This window comes from Centroberyx affinis, unplaced genomic scaffold (genome assembly GCF_046629955.1).
Source record: "Centroberyx affinis isolate AG114_WGS23_722 - 3 ecotype Tasmania unplaced genomic scaffold, CSIRO-AGI_Caff_v1 ptg001348l_1, whole genome shotgun sequence".
NCBI classification, from domain to species: Eukaryota; Metazoa; Chordata; class Actinopteri; order Beryciformes; family Berycidae; genus Centroberyx; species Centroberyx affinis.
In genome coordinates this window covers 142,501-169,020 of record NW_027279841.1, presented here as the reverse complement: position 1 = coordinate 169,020, position 26,520 = coordinate 142,501, and the positions used below count along the sequence as shown (strand labels likewise).

General features: G+C 43.5%; 2 protein-coding genes across 2 annotated transcripts in view; one reads left to right on the top strand and one right to left on the bottom strand.

Annotated features, from left to right (window-relative positions):
* The window catches only part of LOC139649465 (rho GTPase-activating protein 20-like), a 49,176-nt gene extending 40,215 nt beyond the window's left edge, over positions 1 to 8,961 (top strand). Inside the window, 2 exon segments of the mRNA XM_071525876.1 lie at positions 2,301 to 2,415; positions 3,982 to 8,961. Coding sequence (XP_071381977.1) covers positions 2,301 to 2,415; positions 3,982 to 5,702 — 1,836 coding nt within the window. The 3' untranslated portion in view covers positions 5,703 to 8,961.
* Positions 8,962 to 26,512: 17,551 nt separating this feature from the next.
* The window catches only part of LOC139649464 (adrenodoxin-like), a 35,688-nt gene continuing 35,680 nt past the window's right edge, over positions 26,513 to 26,520 (bottom strand). The window contains exon 4 of the mRNA XM_071525875.1: positions 26,513 to 26,520. This exon is cut by the window's right edge and continues 113 nt beyond it. Within this exon, the coding sequence (XP_071381976.1) occupies positions 26,513 to 26,520 (8 nt within the window).

Here is a 26,520-nt window from a genome sequence, read left to right as displayed (position 1 = left end):
GGGCCACAGACCCCCATTTGATGAGATTTTGTCTCTCGGAGCCAAACAAGAGAATATTTTTATTGTTAGATATGATTTTGTCCAGAATTCTATCTGTATTGTAGAGAAGTAGAGAGATAACAGTGGAACTCTGACCAAAATAGTCATTCTTTTACATTCCCTAACTTCTTGTAAATATAATAAATAATGCTAAAGTTTATCAATTCATCAATTTGCTGGGGACCCCCTGGAGCCTCCTCAGGGACCCCTGGTGGTCCCCGGACCCCACGTTGAGAACCACTGCTCTAGCAGACCTTAGAGGAACTGCCGCCTGCTGCCGCTTACTGATTGGCTTCAGAACTCACCTGTGGTTTCAGCTGCTTGGTTGCTTGAATGAAGCTACCTGTTGTATAACACAGATGACGGAATCCTCCTCCCTTCATCCACCTGGTTAAATATGAGCAAATCGACAGTGGTCATGTCAGTAGTGTCAGTAGTGTCAGTAGAGGTAGTAGTTTTATGGCCCAGCTGGACGCTCCTTAGCCAAACACAGACAGACCGTCCTCTCCCCTCTTGCCTTCTAAATACTGACTCACATAACGCATGTTGACATCCATGTGGCAGAGGCTGCAAATCACACACACACACACACACACACACACACACACACACACAAAGAGACAACATCTGGTCCCACAAACAAACTGAGAGGCCCCTACAGTGTGTTTGTCTCCTCGGTGTTTCCATCGCGTCACGCAGGCAGAGGGGAAACAGCTCGCTTCTAAACACGACCGCCGCATCTCAGGAGAAACTTTCCACCGTTGGAGGAGGAAGACTCCACTCTCCGCCTGAGGAATCCCTCGTCTCGGTCGACGTTTAAAGGAATAGGTCACCCAAAAATGAAAATTCTGTCATCACCTACTCCCCCTCATGCCAAATGAAACACAGGTGAAATTTGTTAGTCCATATAACACACAGGGAGGCTGCCAGCACAACTTGGTAGCAGCCTTCTCCAAAACAACTGAAGTCAATGGGGACCTGTTCTTTAGAGTTCCAAAACAAAAACAGACAAACAATCACACTGTGAATAGAAAGACCTATACACCATTATTTGTTGCAAATCAATCAGCTGTAGTTAAGATTTGCACTAAATGATGGTGTAAATATACTGTAGGTCTTTTTGGAACTCTGAAGAACTGGTCCCCACTGACTTCAGTTGTTTTGGAGAAGGCTGCTATGGAGTTGTGCTGCAGCCTCCCTGTGTGTTATATGGACAAACTTCACCTGTGTTTCAACTGGCATGAGAGTGAGTAGATGATGACAGGATTTTCATTTTTGGGTGAACTTTAAACCAATCAGGCGACAGGTCGGTTCAGCCAAGTCATCTGATTTGAAGATACTTTCCCACTGGGCTGATAATTCCCATAAAACACATGACTTGGTTGCCAACTCTCAGCGATCTTTCTTGCTTTTTATTCTTGTTCATGTACACTATTTTGTGGAAAACTTCAGACTGTACACATTGAAACTATCGTACAAAATACCCTCAAAGACATTTGATACTGATAATTACAGATATTTTGTCATATCAATAAGTATGATGAGGAACCTCCTTTGAGGTTTTACTGTTATATGACTGATTATCTCAAAAGTTGTGCTTCCAGAGCGGTTACTGTCCAAAATTACTACACATAGAATTGGTATCTAGTTTACAGCTGCGGTCATTCTGCAAGAATTTGAGCAACTGATAATCCAAACCAATATGTGATGTCATTGTGTCTTTATCAGGACATTATCCAGGACTGGGAAGAAGGAGTTTTGAAGTTTTCTTTGTAGATTTGGACTGGGAATACTCAGCAGCCTGTGATGTAGGAGGTGGAGGTTCAACATCAGCAATGTGATATTAATACATAAGAAATAGTTGTGAGCTGAAAGATAGAAAGAAAGAAAGATATTTAAGTCCCAATTTCACTGAATGATGCGCGAGTTCGGACATCGACTCAACTTTCATTGTCAGTGTCGGTGCAGGCCGTCAGACTGTTTGCTGGGTGTGGTTCTCTGTGTGTACGCATGGTTCTGCATTTTGTATCCGTGTGTTATGTGTTCCACTGAGAGAATATATGAATTTAGATATAGAGATCCCACTTTTACACTGCGTGTTTGCCAAACTACTGCTGCAGCTCGGCTCCGTCGCTGACGAGGAATTGCTTGGAAAAATCGAGTTCCAATGCAGGATAGATACAGGCTAAATGAACGGAGGAGGCCTGCTGTGTGTGTGTGTGTGTGAGTCAGTGCTAACCAGGCGGTGTGTTTCCCTGCAGGTGTGTGAGCTGGTCCGGTTCCTCATAGAGAACTGCAGCGGCGTCCTGGGAGACGACGTCACCTCGCTGTTCAGAGCCTTCAGCCAGAAGAGCAGCAGCAGCGACCACGGATCTGGTAAGAACTCGAACTAGAACTAGAATAGAATAGAATAGAATGCTGCCCTACAAAAGCAAAAACGCTCATTAACAAAATGACAAAATTTCAGTTCAGTTATTTCAGGTTAGTTTTTTAAGGTTATTGCATTTCTCCTTTGTAGGGCAGAATATGGCTGAATATGGCTAAATATGGCAAAAAAAAAAAAAATCTGGCCAAAGTGGATTTAAAATTCTATACTGAGGGGGGGAAGAAAGGAAGGAGACGGACTCAAATCAAGCAGAACTGAAACAACATAACCAGCTTTAATTTAACATAGCTCACCTCTGATTAAGGTCAGAGGTGTGTGTGTGTGTGTGTGTGTGTGTGTGTGTGTGAGTGTGCGTGCAGCTGAACAACAGCTCCTTGACTTGTTTTCTGTGCTTTGGTTCATCTGGTTGACCCACAGTGCTTCAGTGTGTTACACCCCACATTATTCTAACGAGGCAGAATGACACTGACTAGCTCACTGTGTATGTGTATGTGTGTGTGTGTTTTGTGTATGCGCTTGTGTGTGCATTGGTCTGTCAGTGTATTTGTGTCTGCATCTTTCCTTCTATATTTGTGGGTACGTCCCAGAAATATAAAGAAAGGTGTGTGTTTACACCCGTGTGTGTGTGTGTGTGTGTGTGTGTGTGTGTGTGTAGCCCAGGGTCTGTCAGGCCTGTTGATTGGGGTCACCGGATCGACCCGCAGTAATTTCAGTGATTGCCGGGGTCACAGGCGTTCGTTAACACAGCAGTGAATCTCCTCATTCATAAATCCTGCTAAGTTTCCTCCACACACTATAAATAGTGAGCAGAGCGTCTCCACCGCTGAACTGAGGCTTTGTTCATTCAGAGCAGGCGTCTCGTTTCATAGTTTATCTTGAGCCATTCTCAATTCATCGGGTTTTATAGGTAAAGTTCCTACCTGGACAGAGCGAGCGTTTAGAAATAAGAGAAATGTAGGAGATGGAGCCATGAAGCGCTCTGTTCAGCTGTGAAGAGAGGAGTGATCTGGTTACTAGTAAGATGAGAGATGCCAAGAAGGTTTTGTTAAAATATACTTGTTTGGTATAACGCAATATTCAAGAGTTAATTGTCTGCAGGATAATAATAATAATAATGATAATGAATTGTATTTATATAGCACAGTATACAACACTATACACATAATACACTATACATACAATACAACGAAATCTCAAGGTGCTTCACAGAAAGAGTAAAACAGTCATAGAACAACGTTAAAACTGGTCAATTTACACAAAAACAAATCTGATTATAGGCGTAAACCAAAATAAGGGTTAAAATAAGATGAATAAAATTAGAGACAAAAATTTTGAGACCCAAGGATAGATGCAGGATGAATGCATGAAGGGGAATTTCTGCAATAGCTAATAAAGGGTTACAATATAGTAATAGGAACATACTGGTATATGTAGTTTTGGTGATTTTTGGATAAAATTGAACTAAATTTGGTGGTTACACACATTGTTTAGACTCATAATAATATTCTCTCTTGCTCTCCCTCCCTCTCTCCCCCACAACCCCCCACCCCCCGCAGACGTGTCATCGTTCCAGATGAACGACTCGTCGTACGACAGCCTGGAGAACGAGCTGAACGACGAGCCGGAGTCTCCCTACCAGGAGCAGCTGCCGCTCCGCGACAAGGACAAGCCGGACAGCCGCAGCCGGGACTCCGTCATCACGCTGAGCGACTGCGACCCCGACCCCGACCCCGAGACCGACCCGCCGCTCCAGCTGCCCCCGCTGGCCCGGCCCAGGAAGTTCAGCCCCGCCGCCCGCCAGCCCCGCCCCCGGCTGGCCGGCGGGGCGGCGCCGGCCCCCAGGAGGCTGAGGAGGAGCTCGGAGCCGGCGCTGGGCCTGGGCGGCACGCCGGCCGTCCCGGTGCACGCCGAGAACCGCCGCCCGCCGCCGAGGAAGGCGAGCTACGACGCCGCCATGGAGGGGGAGGAGGAGGAGGAGGACGAGGTGTTCCTGGAGCAGGGGCTGAGCGCGCTGCAGCTGAAGGAAGCGGCCGGAGACGGACGCGAGAAGGGAGGAGCCAAAGTCCAGAGCGGCGGGCGGAGGAAGGCGAAGCACGCCCCGCCTCCTCCGCTGCGATTGGACGCCAGCTGCTCCAGCCTGTCGTCCCCGGCGACGTCGCCCACAGGCTCCTCCCTCAGCTCTTTAGACTCCGCCTTCTCGCAGTACTCTACTGACTACGCCTCCAACGGGGCGTTTCCGCCGAGCGAGCCCACTCCCCTCTCGCCCGGACGGCCCCAGCTGTCTCCCCGGGGCTCCCCCTCTCAGAGGGACGCCCCCCCGGAGTGGCCCCAGCCCCCCCGGCCCGGCCACGCACCCCCCCACCCCCACCCCCACGGCCTCCATCCCAACACCTGGCTCAAGAAGGACCGGCGCCTGTCGCTGAGGCAGCCCGATAACGGACACGCGGAGGAGGAAGCGGCGGCGGTGAACGGGGGTAATAAGTCCCGCCCGGGCGGTAACGGCTCCCCGGGCGCTCAGGACGGCGTCCCGGCGGACCGGAGCTGCCGGCGGCGGTCCAGCAGCCCTCCGTCCTACCAGCAGGCTCTGCTGCAGCTGCAGCGCAGCCGCTCCCCGTTCTACAGAGGGACGGAGAAGGCTCTGACGGTCAGAGAGCTGCGGCTGCTGCACGACCAGGCCTGCGCCTACAGGCCGCCCAACAGCCCCAAGCCCCAGGCAGGAAGCGAGGTCACGCAGAGGCCCGCGGGGAGCGAGAGCGTCCAGCCGCCGCAGGGTGTTTTCTACGGACAGAACTCCACCACCCTGGTCCTCCAGAGGCAGAAGTCCCGCTCTCTGACTCCGGCGGAGGAGGGGGACGGAGGGAGGAGGAGCGTCACCATGCCCCGCCGCGCCTCCGCACCCGCCGAGCCCTCCCGCGGCCACGCCCTGGACAGGCCCCGCCCCTCCAAGGCGGTCAGCGCTCAGCCTCAAGAGGGCGGCCTCAGGGTGTCCGACGTGGAGCCCGGCCACCACCCCTCCTCCTCCTCCTCCTCCTCCTCCTCTTCTTCTTCCTCCTCCTCCGCCGAGCCGCGCTTCTGCCTGTCGCCCTCCGCCACCCGGGCCGTGAGGGACTACTTTTCCTCGCAGGGCCAGGCGGACGCGGACGCCTGCCTGCGGAGGAGTCAGGAGGTGGCGCTGGCCATCGTGCGGGGGAAGAGGGAGTGGCAGAGCCGGCGGTGCAGCGACCCGCGAGCCGAGGACTTCGACCAGCTGTTTTTCGCCGAGGAGTCGTACGTGTAAATAAGGACTTTGTAACTGAGAGACTGGTTTTCTACGTCCGGTCGTGTCGTTTCTATGAGTCACTTACTCTGCCGTCTTGTCGATCGCGTGTTAATAATACAATATACATCCCTGTACAGGTATTTTCCTTCCTGGCCATAGTTACGCTCAGTCACACTCAGAACAGAAAGGTAGAACGCTGCACCTCTTCATCACTGAGGCAGGGTGCTGACGGTACAGACAGATCGTTTTCTGCTTTAAAAGGTACGGATGTAGAAGTCCGACATCTAACTGGGTCGGAAAATTCAAATCTTCTTCCCTTTTCAGCCATGAGAAGGAGAGAAGGTTTGACAAGCAGCGGTTTGAAAGATGAGAGTTGTGTGTTTGAATCCACAGTGTCTGCAAAACCTGGAAGTACAAAGCTGCCGCCATATTGTTGACATGACAGTAACGTAACTGCAGCTGAGATCGTCGGACATGCGGTAGATTTGTCAGTGGTTCTCAAAGTGGGGTCCGGGGACCCCCAGGGGTCCTCGAGGGGGTTCCAGGGGGTCCCCAGCAAAAAGGGGAATCATTTATTTTCACTGTAATTCCATCCATAAGTAACACAATGACAGAATGTGTGACTATTTTGGTCATGGGTTTCATACACTTTCTGTAATAAAACATCTAAAAGCAAAAATCTTATCAGATGGGGGACCCTGGGACTAAATCTTATCAAATGGGGGTCCGTGGTCTAATTTAGTTTAGGGGTCCTTGACGTGAAAAGGTTTGAGAACCACTGTGCTAAGTAGTTCTGCCTAATTTAGGGACTTAATGAATGACAAAAAGTTAAGTTGATAAGATCACAAACAAGCAGGATCTCAGCTAGGAAGGTTAATGATAGCAGGCTTCTTCTAAAATGTTTTTTAAAATGTTTTACCATTTGAAAAGCCAACAGTAGGAAAACAATCCACAAAAACTGAAATGATTTTGTTCCTCCCTGGTGTGGGATCGAGGTGAAGACACACCGCCAGGGAAGACACATTTTTAGGGAGAAACAAAATTTTGGCACAGTTTGAAACAGAAAAACAACTTTTCTTTCTATTATTTCCACAAGGAAGCTGTCAGATATATGATAATTTCCCCATGCAGAGGCAAAACAACAACAACACCACCACACACACTGCCAGGGAAACACATGTTTTTAGGGGGAACAAATTTTGGCACAACAAAGGTTTGTGAACGCTGCCGTCTGTAGCTGCTGCAGTCGCTAATGTCAACAATATGGCCGACGAATGACCGATATGACATCATGCAAATACTATGGAGACGCCTTCAGCTCCATCTGCAACATCTGACACAGAACAGACTGCAGTGAAATAGACTTTTCTTAGCTGCCGCTGTGCATACTTATACCTTGAGAATAAAATATATCTAAGATGGTATATTTATGTCATTTGTACCTTTTAGGACCAAATTGTGTCTCTTCAGTGGACTGTTTTTTGGGTTGTTTCTTTTCTGAGTGGAGTGTTTGTGTGTCTGCTTTACTAGTGGTGAATCAATGGGGCAGGTATTTATTCATATGATGCAGAGGTTGCAGAGACAAAGCGCACAGTGTTTTCTTCCCTATAGGAGGACAAGCTCTGGTTTATATCTGTGACCTGGGAGGGGGGGTTGAAGAAAGACTGTCTGTGTGTATGTGTGTGTGTGTGTGTGTGTGTGTGAGAGAGAGAGAGAGCTGTTGACTATGTTATCATTGACAGTGTGTCCTAAGCAGGGATGTGATGTGAGAAACCTTGTGCCATTTTGGGGGGGGGGGAATCTCTCTGTTATTCTTGCTTTTATAGCACTTCATTATTCTCACCAAAAAAAAAACCAAAAAAAAAACATTCAGTCTCACTAGAATGACAAGGACACAGCCTGTAGTGTGTGTGTGTGTGTGTGTGTGTGTGTGTGTGTGTGTGTGTGTGTGTGTGTGTGTGTGTGTGTGTGTGTGTGTGTGTGTGTTGAATGCACCATTGGAAACACAATTTATCTGGCTCTTATGTATTTTGTCCATAATAATAGGATCAGTTTTATCCCAGTGCTGCCAACATTGCATTGCTGATTTTCAAGGTGACGCTTTACTTTACAATAAATGGCCTTATTCCAGTGTTTTATCCTGTGTATTAATGTATGGAAAAGTATGTTAATGCATACTTATACGTAATAAATACTCAACACAATGTAAGTACAATTCGTTAAGTACTAACACAGTATTATTATGAACTAAACTTTATTTTCCACAGGATGATACACTGGATTAAAGCCACTGTAAAGTCAAGTGTTGCCATTTTAAATTGTCTCAAAAAATACTTTATCCTGTACTATTAGGGGTCCAAGCAGTTTTTGTTAGGATTATTATTCCACCGTTTCTTCTTCCCTAAAAGTATCTGGATCTCAGAAACCGTTAAGAGCTACAGCGACCAACCTTGGCAGATAGGTCCAAAGTCTCAGCCGCTACTCAGGCAACAAAACCCAAGTCAATTGGCCTCATGGTGGCGCTATAGCAAGCAACTTTACGTTTTGGGTTTTATCAACCGGTAAACTTTTAACATAACATGCCCTAACACGAAATTGGCCATAAGTCCTTGACCATTCGTCTAATCAAGCTAAAATTCATAACACATGTTGAGAAGTGTTGCTTGAGCATGCCCACAAAAGCATTTTGGAGTTCCATCACTAGTGGGCGCTACAAATGCAAAAGGTTTATATCTCATAATTAACTGAATGGATTTTTATTAAACTTTGTACACCTGTCGATGTAATTGATCAATGGAGTGCACTAATACAGTTAAAATACTCTCTCTAAGGCTTTAAATGGTCTATAGGTTGGACAGTCTCGTAACTTGGCCCTACGTTTTTTTGTGCTCCCTCCATTACCCCCAGTGGACTCACACTTACACCACTAAGTTTAGCGCAATGTCTTGTTTCTTACTTTTGGACAAATTACCATATTGTGCTTGGACCCCGCTCGTTTCCGCTTGGCTATATTTATTATCATAATTGTTATCTCCATTACAGTGAATTGTGTTCAACGTGTATAGTTCTGCATATTTATGATTATATAGATAAATATATATATATATAAATATATTATCACGTTACTTTGGTATGTTGTGTTGTGCGAGAAAATCAAATGTGTATTTTTGTACATGCCAATTCTGCTGCTGCTGTCTCTATAGAAAGTATATTTGCTACAGAACGCACCATTTGTATATTGTGTACATCTGACGTCCAATGCTCACGAGAACAAAGTATCATTGATTATAATAAATGTTGCTCTTGTGAAAATATATTTCTTGGATCGGCCTTGTCGTATTTGTTCTTCAGTGTGAAGACTCTTCACAGTTGAGTTTTTGGTGTCTGGAGCATTTCAGCGGGATTTTTTTTAATGTAACCTTTATTTATCCAGGCAAATCACTCTGAGATTAAAAATCGATGTTGCAAGGGACACCTGGGCTAGGAAGCAGCATAAAAGTTTCAAACTACCAATGTACAACAATGCACAAAAACAAAACACATTTAAAGCCACATAAAAGAAATAGCAGCAATGTAAACATTTATGTAAAAGCATCCCAACAGGCAGCAGACATCAACAACATCAGTATCCTGCTCAAATTCTTGGATCATATTATATTTTGTCGTACTTGAGTATATTTACAGGCTTTTTGTGTACTTTACTATTGGCCCATCACAGATGAAAATAATTAAACGCTGCTGAGAAAAGTTTTAACTGTTAAATTGGAATTAACAGCAGGTTTATATGTGTTGAGTGCTTCCTTCAGATGGCATTTCTACTGCAATAAAAGAAAACAAGAAAAAAATGAACTACTACCACTACTACCCCTGCTTTAAAAAGTAAAGAAAAATACATTTTCTTTAAAATGCATAAGCCTTGAATGACATGGAAATGTAAATGTCATGGAACTTCAGATCCCCTGCTCGACAGTGCTTGAGAATGACTTTAATTTGAAAAGCTGAGGGAATCCACTGTCCGCTATAAAAACTAGGGTACCATCAGTAGTTCTTTTAAAATCCAAAGGAAGCCAATAAGCACGTTCCTTGAAAAATCTCCTGAGAGTTTCAGAGCCCCCATGTGAGAGAGGCTTGTTGAAGAACCATCAGGGTTCATGAAACCATGGAGGAGTTCCTCAAGGAACCTTCTGCGGTTCTCTTCTGGTACCAATCTGAAGAATCCCAGAAAGGTTTTGTGAAGCTCTTTAAATTATATATATACTTACTGCAAGGAAACTTTGAGAATGAACTCAGGCACCTCACTCATGTACAAATCGAATACGGCTGTGTTTCTGTTTTTCTAAGCCAGAATTTATAATCTCTTCATGAAACCATTATAAATTCAACAAGAAGCACACCATAAGACTCTGCAGTATGTACAGAAACACGTTGTCAACCCAGCAGAAATATCAGATTCATAGCCAGATGTATCATATTCTCATCATATTTTCCAGCAGTATATCACATTAAAGCCTCTGTGAACCAACCCGGCTCTGGCGGCCTGATGTTCCTCGGAGCAGCAGATGACGTCGTTCGGGAGACGTAATCCAAACACAGCGCTGTTACGTAATGGGAGCGATTTCATTAAACCCTAAACCCACGAGTCTGGACCTGGATCCTGCTGGACCGCTCTCAAAGGAAAACACGTGGCAGCGACTGGAGATGTTCAGAGGTTCAGAGCAGAGGGTCTCTGTTTTTACACCAATCTGTCTGTTTTTTGACAAGATTGTTATGGTGTTACAGGCAGGTGAGACAGACTATGAGCTGGTATGAAGCCCACTGAGCCCTGCACATGTGTTTAAAGGGATATTAAATACACTGTAGAAGATGGAAAGCTGACAAGTGATTTTATCTTGTTTCCAGACCTATCAAGCTCATTTCATGATATTTTCAGTCATATTATCTCACTGCACTGGCAGATAATCTTGCTGGTTTCAATAAATTTCACTTGATTCATGCCAACATGACTTCTTTTAAGAAAGCACCATAAAAAAAAAATGAAGGAACTCTTGAAACAAGAAACTTTCTCCAAGACAGTTTCACTTTTACCAAGTAAATGTTACATTCTCCTGGAAAAAAATCTAATCTTTAAAAAAATCTAAATTGTTGAAACCAATAAAACGATCTGCCAGTGTAGTAAGATGATTTCACTAAAAGAAAATCCTAAATTGAGCTTGATAAATCTGGACACAAGATAAAATAACTAAACAGGTTTTTCAGTTTTTTCACTGTAATCCATGAACTTTATCGACCTCTATTGGGTTTTATGTTTCATTGTCTGCTGGTTTGAAATCACAGCGGACCGTAACTCACTAGTTTTTCCTGGCTAACAGCATGTTGGACCGAGCCATCTGAGCCGGGATCAACTCTCGTATTAATAAATCACTTCTGATTGGTGGAGCTGACGACAAGCTCTGAGGACTTACAGACCCAAAACAGAAATGATGCACAACAAGTGGAGTACAGTAGAACTGCTGCAAGAACGTGGAAGAAGTGACACATTTTGGCTTCTCAAACAACAGAGCTGCGTCTATTTCTTATTGTATATCAGTGGAAATAAACATTTGAACCTAACAAGTTCATAAACCTGCCATGTCAGCTTCTCCTGTTGTAGATCTGAGGCTGTCTGGATGTGTTAACTCAAGGTTTGGCTGTGGAAACATCGGGGACAGAGCCAGACCTGGACCAAACACAACCCGCAGATAATGTGTTTGTTTTAATCTCCTTGGAATACCAGATGGGTGGGGCTTAAATCAGATGGTGCCAAACACTTTGTCAATCACAGGAACGAATCTCAAATATTTTGCTGTGATTTAGAAGTGTGACCAAGTCAAGTCTCAAGTCTCCATCAGTCTCAAGTCTTGAGGCACAAATCTCAAGTCCCAAGTCTAAAGGTAGATTACCAAGTCAAGTCCAAGTCAAGTCCATGTCATTAATGTCAAGTCTCAAGTCTAAATGTAGAACAGCAAGTCAAGTCAGAACAAATCAAGAGTCCAGTATCAATTTACTATCTTAAAGAAAACTAAATATCTAGGACTTTTCAATGCAATATGGTTTTAATAGGATAAAAACTTGGTAAGTTTGATTTCTAGAATCAGTTTCAGCTTCAATAAATTCAATCATTCCATACAAATTCAGAAAACAGAACTTAAATTCAGTCGTCTGCTGGAACAAATCTCATCACTTTCAATCTAAGTCATTTACACAAACACAAGATCTCAAGTCAAGACTTTAGAAACCTTTTCAAGTCATCAAAGTACAAGTCAGAGTCAAGTCCCCCAAGTCTTCTCTTCATGCATGCATGTCAAGTCTTAAGCAATCAAACTGACTTGAGTCTGACTTGAGTCCCTGGATCTGCTGTGATTGTTTAAATTTGTTGTGATTTCTTGCACTCACTGTATCTCTCTATGTGACAAACCCAAAGCGCCTGAGGAGGCTGAAACAAAGCAGAAAAGCAGTTACACACATACTATCTGACTCAGGTCTACACAGCGCTCTCTGTGTCAAAGCAGGTCCAACAGCCAAGGTGGAGTTCACAGCCTGGAACAACCAGCTGTAAATCAGGACTGATGTAGAGCCGGGGATGACAACAGGAATCCTCTGGAGGGACAAACTGTGCCAGAACTGTCAACACGCTGTCTGTCTTCTGAAGTGTTTTCTGCTGACAGGATCGTTACCTTCGAGCCGGGTCTCGCTCTGTTCGTCCTGTGGGATCTGGAGCGAGGCGAGGGAACGGGGAAACGGGGTCTTTTTCATCTCAGTTAATATGGCTGCTTTTCACAGCTCAAAACGATAGGCTATGTTAACTGGCAGGTGGCAAACCTGCTAACAAACTTAGCAGCCACAGTGAAAATCTAGTAGCATTTGATCTATCTATCTATCTATCTATCTATCTATCTATCTATCTATCTATCTATCTAGCGAACGAGCAACACTACAACAAAACAGATTACAAAAGCTATAGATAAAGCATTAATACAGACATACAAAATCATCTATCTATCTATCTATCTATCTATCTCTCTCGCTATTTAATTAGCTAACTAGCTAGTGAACGATCAACAGTACAACAAAACAGATTACAAAAGCTATAGATAAAGTATTAATACATACATACTAAATCATCTATCAATCTATCTATCTATCTATCTATCTATCTATCTATCTATCTATCTATCTATCTATCTCTCTTGCTAGGTAATTAGCTAACTAGATAGTGAACGATCAACAGTACAACAAAACAGATTGCAAAAGCTATAGATAAAGCATTAATACATACATACAAAATCATTTATCTATCTATCTATCTATCTATCTATCTATCTTGATCAACAGTGCAACAAAACAGATTAAAGAAATATGCGGAGAAAGCATACATTACATGCAAAATCATGTAGCTGTTTTTTGTTTAGTGAACTGTAGGCATGAAATATGTATAATGATATGCAGAATTTCAGTTCACAATCTTTAAACTTAAAACATATGTTTTGTAATGGACATTGTCCAGCACCTCTAGCCACTGGGAGTTTATAGTGTTATGGGTTCATGTTTTAAGTCTTAAATAATACATATTTTACACAACTAACCAAAAATCAAATCAAATCCCTTCCACTCCGGGACACATTTACAGGCCTGTTACACGGTTAATAATGGTGTAAATATTTTACTGAGGCTTTACGATGGGCTGGACCAGAAAACTGCTCCAGGTTCAGTAACATAAAAAGAAAACAGATTTATGTGTTTGGACACCGAGGAATGAGGGATGTGGGTCGAAGAGAGAGGAAGACACCTGTTAGAGAGAGAAGAAGAAGAAAGGGTGTGTGTGTGTGTGTGTGTGTGTGTGTGTGAATCGAGCCATGCGTGTGCTTGATTCTGTGTATCACAGAACAAACATCGCCACAGTTGACTCCCGCTCAAGCTGAAGATGTATGTATTCATTAATATAGCCTTTTAAAAACAGTTTACTAAGTACTTTAACAATCAAATAAAAGCATCATACTCATAAATTAAAATAAAACGAGAACAGACGAGAAGGAACCTCCAAGATAAAAAAAAAATAGAAAGTAAACTGAAAGCAATGTAATTGTTAAAATAATAGAATAACAGACATCACATAAAAGCGAGTCTATAAAAGTCAGTTTTAAGAGGTTTATCCACCAAATGGCAGTTAAATGGTCTTCATCAACCTGTCAGACACAGTGCTGAGCTCTGTGTGTGTGTGATCTTTGACAGCTGGATCGGTCTATTTTCTTTTTTTTAGATTTATTTTTGGCATTTTATGCTTTTTTTATTTGAGAGATCTAGTGAGAGAGAGACAGGAAGGTATGAGAGAGTGGGGGGAGGACATGCAGCAAAGGACCACGGGTTGGATGGGCCTCTGAAGCTGAAGGCGTATTCAAGGCTCACGATTAAAGAAAACTTTATTGTCCACTATTGCACGCAACATGGAAATTTTCCTTTGGCTTGTGTCGGGCTCGTCAAACACAAAACAGAGAGACCGCAATCAAAAACAAAGTTAAAAACAAACATAAAATAACAACAAATAACAACAACAAACACATAAAATAGAATAAAATAAACGTGAAACATGGTGTGGTGCTGAGTGCAGTGTGAAAAAGTCCTTGTCATTGTTTATTACCGGAGAGTTTTCCCTACCTGTAGCTGCCGGGCCGCGGTGTCTCACGTTTCACTCTCGAAGCGGTTAGCCAATCGGAACAGAGGGGTTGTTTAATATTAATGAGCCTTAAAGACACGGCGACAGAAACGACCCGTTCTTGGTAAGGCTCAGAGAGATGCTGGAAAATGAACGTGGAAAAATGGATTGAGAGTGTTTTTGGTACATGACACCACACACACAGCTTTGACCTCAAGACAGAAATTGGAATGAATGATTTCTTATAACCAGACATATGTACTGTGTATGAACGCCATGTGGTTTGGGCAAAAACGACCCACCGAATGGGAGGTACAAACACATCTCTACAGATCCAGTATTGAGTTTGCGGAGGGAGTCAGCTGCTGAACTTTCAACATCCCACTGATCCACGGAGACGCTTCGCATCTCTAGCAGCTGTGGGATCTTTGACAGCTGGATCGGCCTATTCTCCTCTCCACTTTCAGTTTATTTTGTTGTCAGAGTCCCCCCCTCCCCAGGCTTGTTCCTGGCGCTACAGGTGCGGCTCTCGCTGTCAGCCCCTCTGCTAAACCTCCCTGGCAACAGAACAGTTTACTTTTGTTTGGCGAGGCGGAGGGCGGGGGGAGGTGGGGGGTGGGCGAAGGGGGGGGGGGGGTTGGCTCCTCTGAGAGATTCCTCAGCCAGCTCATGTGGCTCTCTGCGCGATGAGGTCACGCTTGATACGATCGGTCCCGCTCGTGAATTCGAGTCAAAACAGCAATTAGCCGTGTGTTTTTTTTCCTCCCTCGCCGCGCTGCTGACCCCGCTCCCCAAAAAGCATTTCACTAACTCCCTGGACAGGAATCCCGGCGATAACCCCGGCTATTGTTTTTCTGACACACTTTCTGCTGCTTTGGTGAAAACGGAGTGTTGCAATGAAAAGCATCTGGTGTCAATTAAGTTCCTACGTGCGGAATATCACAAAGCAACGGCATTTACGGCGGAATAACTTGCATTAGATCGCTTTCACGGGCCGATTTTGGTAATATCTCATGTCAGAGACGGAGCTGCTGTAAAAGAAACAAACATATTACAGCGTTTTTTTTCTTCCATGTTGAAAACCACAGAATATGTTTGCGACGGATTATAAGAGTGCAGAGCCACATGTCAAAGCTGTTTGACATTTTGACATCTAAATGCTATAAATTACAGACGGTGCTCAGAAGAATTTGGTTGAACAACAACTAAACACTCAGTTCAGTTATGTAACAAGAAAACAGATTTATGTGTTTAGAGTTATGTGGTTCAAAGAGAGAGAGGAAGACACCTGTTAGAGAGAGAAGAAAGACTGCGTGTGTGTTTGTGTGTGTGAGTTATGTAAGTTTTGTGTGCATTTGTGTTTTTGCATGTGTGTGTGTATTTGTGTGTTTGTGTGTGTATAAATGGGTGTATGCATGTACATGTGTGTGTGTGTGTGTGTGTGTATTTGTGTATGTGGGTGTGTATGTGTGTCCATGTGATCGTGCGCTTGCATTTACTGTATTCATGCTTACATATGTGTGTGGACTACATTTTCACATTTAATAAAACAACAGCTCTTTCATGTTTTTCAAAGGGGACGTGTGTGTGTGTGTGTGTGTGTGTGTGTGTGCACCACTCTGATTGTATTCAACCTACTGTAGCTATTGTTGGGCTCTTCTGTGCATGTATTTGTTTTTATCATGAAGCTCTCTGGGGCTTTTGTTTATTCTTTTATTTATTATTATTTCATTTTTTTCTGACTTATGCACTTTGTTCTAATTGACTTGTTTGGGGTTGGGATGGTTCTAAGTTTATAAATGCAATGCATGTTACTTTTTCACTAATAAAAACATTAAAAAATCATAACAACAAAGCAGTACACAGCCACGGTGCTGTGAGGCGGTTTGGATGAAACTTTCCACCAAGTGACATGTGAGCTGAGAAATGCTGCAGGCTTTTCCTCTCATCTACAAAGATCCCTGCCTACAGCTCCCCATCCTCTGTACACACACACACACACACACACACACACACACACACACACACACTAATGCATACACAGACCTGTTTCTCACTCAAAGGCAAGGACTCACTTTCAAACACAGGCACATGTAAGCACACACACACATACACATAGATCTCTGCCTCAGAGAAGTTTAAATCATCTCATATTGACAGACAGATATGCATGCCTGCACGGAGTGACACACACACACACACACACACACACACCTGACTGCGTTATCAGGAGGCTGCTTTGGGGATCGGCAACATGGGGAAACCTCCGGAAGGCTTCCCTGCTTCAAAGCGACCGTTTTCGACATGCCTTTGTGTGATGTGTGTGATGTGTGTGATGTGTGTTGTGTGTGTGTGTGTGTGTCCCTTTCATGTGTGCACCAGTGAAGGTGGGTGGGGGTGCACAGAGTCTGACCTTTGCTGGCATTAGAAGAGGATTAGGTCAAACTTTCATCCACCTCTTCGTCGCGACCACCAACACTCTCGCCCACACTGCACACTCTGTAAAAAGGCTTTGAGGATCCGTTAAAGGGGGTTTCCACCTGCAACCACAGGGGAACCCCAGTAGGTTCCCTGAGGAACCCCTTCATAAAAGGTTCATGATCCTGATGGCATTTCCTCAAAACTCTAACATATGGCAGTTCTTCAAATAACCCTTTTATTAGTTATTTTTTGTTTTGTTTTTTTCTAGTGAGGAACCCTGAGGTGCTCCTCCTGACGACAAGCTAGTTTTTAAGAGTGAACCTCTCGGTCTCCAAGGCTTTGTCTCTCTAGCTTGACCTTTAGACGGTTGATTAAGTTAAGATTTGAAGATTATTTGATGACCACTCTGTGTTTATTGGATAGCACTATTGTCATACAGTACCGCTTAGATATTTGGTTAATATGAAATAAACAGGGATTTTTCTTTCATTTAGTTGTGATATTTACTTATGATGATTCAAATCATGCAGTAAATCATGTCAGTAAATCCCCCACCCTGCATGTTTTTAATAGTATTTGAAGAGTTAATTTGCAAAAACAGATAAACATCCCTGAAAAAAAATGAACTGACTAATGCTTCACACAATGTACTTTCTGAATCCAAAATCCATTTTGTCGCAAACGGCGATATCGCCTAACTAATTACTTACGAGTTTGATTGATATTACCTTGAAAAAAAAACATGTTTTTGCAAAGGAACTCCTCATTTATAGCCTGCACAGCACAGGAATTGGTCTACAAATCACTAAATGGTCTTGATCCCGACTACATGTCTGACATGGTTTTAAGATATGTACTCACTAGATCCCTCAGGTCCTCTGGTAGTGGTCTCTTGGTGGTTCCTAGGGTCTGGTCTAAGACCCACGGCGAGGCTGCTTTTAGCCACTATGGCCCCAGCCTGTGGAACGGCCTGCCTTTGCCAAGATAATCCATCCCCTTGACAGGTGTGGCATATCAAGATGCTGATTAAACAGAATGATTATTGCACAGGTGGGCCTTGGGCTGGTCACAATAAAAGGCCACTCTTGGATTGGCAAAGGAGAAGTGCTCATTAACACGGATTTAAACAAATTTGTGAACAAAATTTGAGAGAAATAAGCCTTTTGTGTGCATAGAAAAAGTCTTAGATCTTTTATTTAAACTCATGAAAAATGGGAGCAAAACCAAAAGTGTTGCGTTTATATTTTTGTTCAGTGTACATGAAACTACCTTGTTATGTTGATTTGCATCGTAGACATGTTTGTGAAAATCGTGTGCAAAAAACTGGGGCCCCCCATGTCAGCAAGCCTTCCGCCCTGCTGAAGTGCTTTTGAGCAAGACACTGATCCCCTACCAGCTCCAGACCCTGACCTCCGACCTTCCTGTGGAGGGGGCGGATCAATAAAGAATCACATTATTATTAAAGGTTTGGGATGCACTGCACTGCTCTTGGATGGTAGACAGGAAACCTAGACAGAGGGAGAGAGATGGGTGAGGGGGGGATATGACCTATGAGAAGGGCTGCAAGCTGGATTTGAGGACATCAAGCACCACTGACCCCCCCCCCCTCCTCACCGCCCGCCTAACTTCAAGGCTTCAAAAGCACACTGCCCCCCCTCCCCCCCACCCCATGTCCCTCTGTGATGAATGATGTCATGTTCGGTGACAGGTCAGTGTTATTCATGTCGGAGGAATAAAGTGTTCTGCTCTGTCCCTGTTTATAGTTCACTGTGTGGGTTGGCGGTCTTGCAGTTTTGATCCTGCCATCTGTTACACAACCAGCAGACTACAAAGCATTGTCCTTTAAAAGGTGCTGCACGTGGCATTTTAACAACAATAAATCATTAACACATGAATTCTACGACCGTTGTATAATCAGTATAAACAAACAGAATCACCCGAGAAGATCATCAGCCTCTACTCTGCATCCTCCATTGTTTCTCCACCTGGTGGATCTGGGGGGAAATCTGCTGGATCGCTTTACGGCACAAAACAGGAAGAGGTTCTGTTCTTCCAGAGCAAAACGGAGCTAAAGCTGAAAGAGTTTCTGGCAGCAGATGGTGGAAGGAGGGGGGGGGGAGCAACGGGGCTGATGGGAAATGTAGTCTTAATGTGGAGAAACACTAGAACTAACAATAATACTGGAGTGAGATAGAGACCAATCAGCTCCAACATGCTCTGATTTGTTTACAGTCATTACACCAGGGTGGCACAGTTAATTTGACAATGCTTTGACAGTGCTAGGTGTAGCACCTTTAAGTGTGTGCATGTTCAGTATGTACACAGTATATGTGTGTGTGTGTGTGTGTGTGTGTCTGTGTCTGTGTGTGTATGTGTAAATCTCAAGTTTTAAACAAATTTCCAAGTCTGCATGAGTGTCAGTTTGCACACATTTGTTAACAATTCTTTTACTTTTCAACTTCTTCAACCAATGGATTTTCGCTTTCCACGAGACAACTCTCCATTATGTGTGTGTGTGTGTGTTTGCCTGTGTGAATATATGTGTGCAGGTTTGTGTATACGCCTGTATCTGTTTGCCAGGGTGTTTGATTTCCAGAGTGTGTGAGTGCTTGCAAGTGTGCACAAGCATGTTTGTGTGTTTGTGTGTGGTTTATTTGTCCAAATGTACACACACATACTGAGGTCAACCAGTACAAAGCTATATTTAGTTTGACACAGCTTCTCCAGGTACGTTTCTCTGTCATAAACAGTAACAGTCTGGTTTCTGACCTGCTAGTCTGGTTGCTTGAACTCCTAAGTGGCCTCCTGTGTGACTGTGTTACGGTTTTGGATATTCCAAGAAAAACAGATGAGAGAGAGGGAGGGAGAGAGAGAGAGAGAGAAAGAGAGAAAGAGAGAGAGAGAGAGAGAGAGAGAGAGAGAGAGAGAGAGAGAGAGAGAGAGAGAGAGAGAGAGACGATGAACCTTCACTGCCCTGCTCAACCTGTGTGTAATTTACACCACAAAGACCATGAATCTCTCTTATTACCGCTTATTACTGGTGAAACCCCTTGATCTGACACAAAACTGCACACACACACACACACACACACACACGCATACACACACACGCAAGTTATGTAACACAGCACTACAACCCTAACTACAGACCCACACCCAAAACCTTCACAGTGAACCCACTGACCACCCAATGATGTCAACAGATGAAGGTGAGAAAGTGTATGTGTGAGCCTCTCTCTGTGTGTGTGTGTGCGTGCGTGTGTGTGTGTTTGTGCGTTTGTGTGTGAGAGAGAGAGGCTTTGTGGTTTCAATATAGCACTCCATAAAAACACAAACATTGTAGAGCAACTAGGGAAGGCCAGTCTTTTATAGCAACATTAAATCTATAAAAGACTGTCCTACGCCTGAGAAAGGCACAAAGGGATATTATGTGTGTCTGTGTGTGTGTGTGTGTGTGTGTGTGTGTGTGTGTGTGTCATGGAAGTGATTCAACAGCATGACTTCGGAGGAGGATTTTGGCAGGAATGTGAGGTATAGGCGAACATGTGGCTGTGCCTTAGAATAATGTGTGTGTGTGTGTGTGTGTGTGTGTTTGGGGGTGTGTTTGCCCTCTCATTACCTGGTCACGGGTGCCCATTATAATCATGATCTTTGACCCCCTAACTCAGCTGGAAGTCCTCAGTATAGTAAACAGCGAAGATTATGTAACTAAGTGTGTTAAGGTTCAGGGGCGCTCAGACTTTTTGATATGGCCAAAATGTTAATGGGTTTTGGGCTGCTGGCCAAAAGCTACTATTGTTGATTGATATATTTTTTTTATTAATATGATGGGATATGATGGAGCCAGAAGACTCCCCATCAGCGAGACGGCGCCCCCACCCTGAGTCTCAATTCCCTGGTTCCTCGAGCTAACCATCGACCCCAACTCATTCGACCCCCTCGATTCATCCCTTCATCTTGACCCCTGATTCATCCCTCCACCCTCCACCCTTGTTTCATCCCTCCATTCTCGACCCCTTTTTCCCTCAATAAACCATGTAAATACGTCTCATAGTGACGTGGTCTTTGTTAGTGAATGTCAGCTTGTTAGCTAGCTAACCATCTGGTCCAAGCCCCCAGGAACAGCTCTGGGCTGTGCGGCGATTTTGGCGTAGTGGCCAAGCCCGGTATTGCAAGTCACGTGACGCCATGGGGCCCAAAAAGACTTTTTCCCATAGAGATACATGGGGAAAGAAACACCTGTAAAGCTCCGGGAAAATTTTTCTAGGTGTAGTACACAGTCCAAATGGAGTCTTTGAATTATCAATTTTGAAATCATTGGGTCCATTTTTCATTGGAAGCCACCAAGAGCTGTATAAAGCTGTATTTTATGGAGCTCCGTGAACGCGCCTCCAGGCCACGGGAACGCTCCGTGCGCATTCACCGCTTCTACTTCCACTGTTGACAAGCTATACAGCTAGCTGATTGTTAGCAGAGGCTTTTAGCTGTATGTGATCAAACTAGATCACATTAAACTCAACCTACACGTCCGCCGACACTTAGGTTTAACAGGCAAGACTTCAGAACAATAACGGATGGTTTCTCATTTGTTTTTGTTTCTCTCTTGATTAAATAGGTCGCTTGTAAGCTAGCTAACGTTATAACATTGCTGTAGTTAACCAGCTACATGTAGCATATGCAGTTATATGCACCTACTTACTATTGTATATTTATTTACATCTCAAAATTCTCCGTTCACAGACTATGCCTATGTACTTTTCTTTATCCTATTAAAGTTATGAATATATTTGGGCTTTGATGGTTGTTCTCATTTCTATTACTGTCTGTAAATTTATATTTAGATGTCCAATTTGAGTTAACCTGCTTGAGTTACTGATAATGTCTATTATGTAAATGGAATTGAGTCTTCTTCCAACCAGGTGTGTTTCTGGGCACTGCATAGGAAGATCAAGCTTATAGAAATTTTGCTATGACAGTCTAGATAGTGTAACACTTGCAAACTCAAATAAACCTTGGTGTGACACAACAAACCTGGAATATTCCCAATGATAATAATTTAACTGATTTTTTTTTCACTAGCAAACCTTACATCTAAGTTGCATAATGCAAACCTATCTTCATACACTGTTCATATAGGACTGTGTTTGATAAGAGTACCAATATTTATGTCATGACTAAATGTTGTGAGGTGACCCACCTTTGATCCAGTGTAGTTCAGTCCCATGGATTAAATCAATACATGCAGCAGAATAATAATGGCTACAAGTAATACTATCTATACACTGAGGCAACAGCAAGTTGGTTAACTTGGACTATGTGGTCTAGATGTGTGGCTTTAGTCAATATTGTCAGAAATTACTCACACTGTTGTATGTGTAATAACGTAATTGTAATAACCAAGGTAAGATGGAGATGGAAAAGTAATTTGAGGGCAATGGACTACAGAGTGATGACAACTAAGACTTATTTAAGAGATGATCCAAGACAAACTGTTATATGTAAAGTAAAGATTTATTTCAAAACACGTTCCATTCTACATGTTAAATACATGTAGACATCATAAATAAGTTAATTTCTTTGGGAGCATTTTCCAGAGAAGTGTCAGTGGTTCTTGAAGAGCAGGAGTTTCTGTAACAGAAGAAACTGCAGTAAGTATCTGCGGCTCAGTGTCTGACAGAAAACAGTTAGCATACATCATCGTGATGATTACAGCACAGGGTGAAAAGTACTTCATTTGTGAAGCACTGGCTCCAGTACAGGTGAAAAAGCTACCAAGTCATTACTATCTATGACCGATGTGAACCATCTCACATCGATAATGCTCTAAATTAAGTTCAAAATAAATCTCCTCACCTGGTTAAGCATGAGTAAACCCTTGACATGGACCTGGCTAGCGATGTGTGGCATGAACTTGACTCGCTGTGAGAAACACAAGACAACGTTCAGCACAAGTGGAGCAACACAAGTGGAGCATACATCACAAATGCAAAGTTTAGTCTATGATCTAACCAACATTTCTATGTTTAACTGAGTTTAATTTGTTTAACTTGCCTGACGTTAACCCATGGTTATGTTAGCTGACTCCGTCTCGTTATGCTAACCGTTATTACCATCGTTAGCTTAGCTCAACTTTATCCAGACTGAATCACTTCACATCGGATGTAAGATTTATACAAATAAAGCAAATGTTCTGTGATTGAATAAATGATAGAGTCATACCTGGACGACGGTTTCCCCGAAGAGCCGAGTCTGCAGCAGCAACAGTCAATCAGAAGCTAGAAGCTAGAACCTAGAACCTAGAAAGCTGCACATGAACGCGCCGTTGTCACGGACGCTACGAGAACGCCGCTTGACTCGTTCATGTGGGATAGGCGGGGCCAAGAAAAACACTACTGCGCAGGTGCTGTCGGCCACGGAAGTAGGAGTCGTAGAAACTTTTTCGGCGTATGCGCTGGGTGAGCAACTTTCATTGGAATGAATGGGCCGCCATCTTTGAATGCCTCATCCATAGTTTAATACATCCATGATCTGGTCAGCTAACATCACTGTCTTGTCTGATTAGCACACTAGCTAACGTATCTAGTAGCAGCTAGCATTAGCATGTTCACATTAACATCAGTGTGTTTGCTGGCTAGTTAGCTAGCTAACAGTTTGTTCAGGTTAACTGAGCTGACTCTTCTCAAACTACAACTCTTCATGTTTTGGAGTAGAGACTAGGGCTAAAGACAAGACAGTTTACTGTGTCACAGTAACCAAATCCACCTTATCACACTATTTACTTTTACTGAGAACGTTACTGAATGGATCTACAGCCACACCACAACAAGCTTTTTCCAGTTATCTTTGTTTTTCTCGCCTGGTTGTCATGTAGACATTATTTGTGCACAGTCTGGTCCATCATGGAGCCAGATGTGGTTTGTTCAGAGATTCGTGACGCAGCTGTAAATCCTCTGTGGCCTGCGAGCCTCATGTTGGGCCACCAGCTCTGTGCTGCACCTCCTCACTGACTAACTGATGACCAAGGATGATGAAAACACAGCGTAATCACACTCCTCTCTGCCTCTTAATTCTCCCATAATTGCCAGTGCTGGAATATGTGACCTCTGACCTTTTGTACAGTTACAGGGGTGGAGAGAGGGATGTACATGCTCAGTGTGATGGTTCACTGAGGAATATTTGCTTTATGGTTATGAAGACATGGTAAAAGTGTATGAGGGGGAGGAATCAATGCAGTATATTCTCTAATTTATTAGCCATCTTTCTCTCTCGCTCTCTCTCTTTTAAATTTAGTCTCCATCTTTGTCCCTCAGCCTCACTGTGGTGTTTCTGCACTGCACTTCCCACAGATCACCTGTCAGTCAAACAGTGTGGGCGGAGCTTGGATTTACTGTTGATGCAGTTTGAGTTTCTCTTTTCTATGTCTGTTCAGCCATGGTGGCTATCACTGCTCATGCTAACTACCCAGTTCTTCTTCTTCTGTTTCTAAATCCGCCATAGAGAGTACCAAAACAGACATTAATTTATATGAACATTTTGCAGAAGACAGGGGCCCATTTTGAGTCCTCATCCACAGCTTTAGAAACCAGGGTCTAGACCCCATCCAACCCCCCCATCTTTCCTCCCCTCTGTATCTGATCTCCTGACCCCGCCCCACCCCTTCACTCCCTGCACCACCTGACTCCTCCCCCCCACCTCTCTCACCCTAAATCTAAACATATCCATCTTTCCTGAACTTTGCTCTCTTCTTAACCTCTTCCCTCTCTCACAGTTGGCACCAGTGTCGGGAAAGTTCCTCTCAGAATTACTCGTTGCCTGTTTGAAACTGCCATCGTGGTCCTGACCGGGAGGAGCATGGCACTAACCCCGCCAGGATTATGGGTTTGATTGACAGTGGTTCCACCCATGCTAAAAATGTACACACTCATATCTGCGGGGTGCTTTAAATAAAAGCATCAACCAAATGACATTCAGTATATTATACTGTATTATGCATCAGTAATGTGACCCACTGGATGTCTCAAATTCAGTGAAACAGTCTGATTACTTCAAGTTAGTTTTGGAATAGTTTGTCTCCAAAAGCCATAAATTTTCATTCCAATCTGTGCAAAATATCCTCCTCAGCACTTTCCTCACAGTAACAAAACAAATTCTAAAACAGCCACTCCAATGGGCCTTTATAGCTAAATCATAGTCTTTAAATGTTATTTTTATTGCAGTTTCCCTCTTTGTGGGTAGAATCTGAGCCACTTCCTTTGCAGATTGGAGTTTTAGCTGCTCTGGAGGCAGAAATAATCTCATTGGTTGAGTTAAACATCAGTGGGCGGAGCCAAAGAACCACAGTTTTTCTGGATAAGTAACATTAGACTGAAGAAAAAGACAAGAGGTAAGAGAAGAGGAAACTAATATTATGAATCCTAGCTAACTGAAAAAATACAATCTACCATACTAAGTTATCTAGGTTAGCTAGTTAGCTAGCTGCTAACCTTCAACATCATGACACCATGGTCATGAATGAATGAAGTAGTTATTGTTATTAATATTTTTTTTCATTAAGATTTTGAGTTATTTCTTTGCCATTCAAATTTGCCAGTTAGGTAACTTGCTAACTTGCTAACTCCGAAAAATGGTGGTTATTTGGCTCCGCCCACTGAGGTTTAACTCAACCAATCAGATTGTTGCCTCCGAGTAATATCTGTATAACTAAAACTCTAATCTGCACTTCCTTCAAGCTGTAGGTTTAAACAGACCAGATTCATGAACCAGATTTGAAACTCAGATGCCACATGTATGTTTTTATTTATTTCTTTTTTACCTTTAAACCTTTTATCCAGGGTCAGTTCTGCTGAGTCTGCAGGCTCCTTCTCACCAACAACCTGCTTCACATTCACACTGTGAGCTGCCCAGTTCACCCAGTTCAACCACAGTCTTCTATTCTTGGCCCTGAGCAGCTTCACGACAGCAGCTGGGGGTTAAATGCCTTGCTGCAGGGCATCTCAGCGGAGCAGACAGCATATTTTCCCAGCCAGTGAGGGATTCAAACTGTCACCTTCCTGCTTTTCTAACCTCTAGGCTCCATCAGCCCACTGAGCACCCAGAATGCCACAGGGGAAACTTCTGAAAAACATCTGAAAAATAAACTCAGATCAGTTTGTCTTAGTGTTCATCTTTAGGCTGTTTTGCTTGCAGTGTTAATATTTATATGTTCAGTTTCTATATATTTCCCCGGTCTGCGTCTCATCGTTGGCCTCTTCACCCAGCCTCCTCTCCTCTTCTTCTACTGTGCTGACTGAACATGCCAGTGTTCACATCACATTTCAATCTATAGTCAATCATGTCGTCAATCGTGTGTGCACGTTTTTTTTTATTGGAGCATGTATTCCACGAATGATGAATATTTGCTCTGCTATATTCCCTCATTGTTCTATTCCTTGACAGCTGAAAAACAAGCAAACTTTCCACATTTTCCAAACAGTTTCACAGAGGGGTGGAGCAGCTGGAATCAGTTCACAGCTCTTTATCAACAACATAGTAAGGGAGGAAATGAGAAAGATGGCATGAAACTTTTAGAGAAAATCTATTTATTTTTCCTTCTTTTTTTGTAAATTCAAGTGTACTTACATCTTGTGTATTTATAGGTCTACATGAGAAAGAGAGAAAGAAGCAGCGACAAAAAGAGACAAAGAAAGAGCTTGGAGAGAAGAAGACAGGACAGGTGGAGTTATGCGG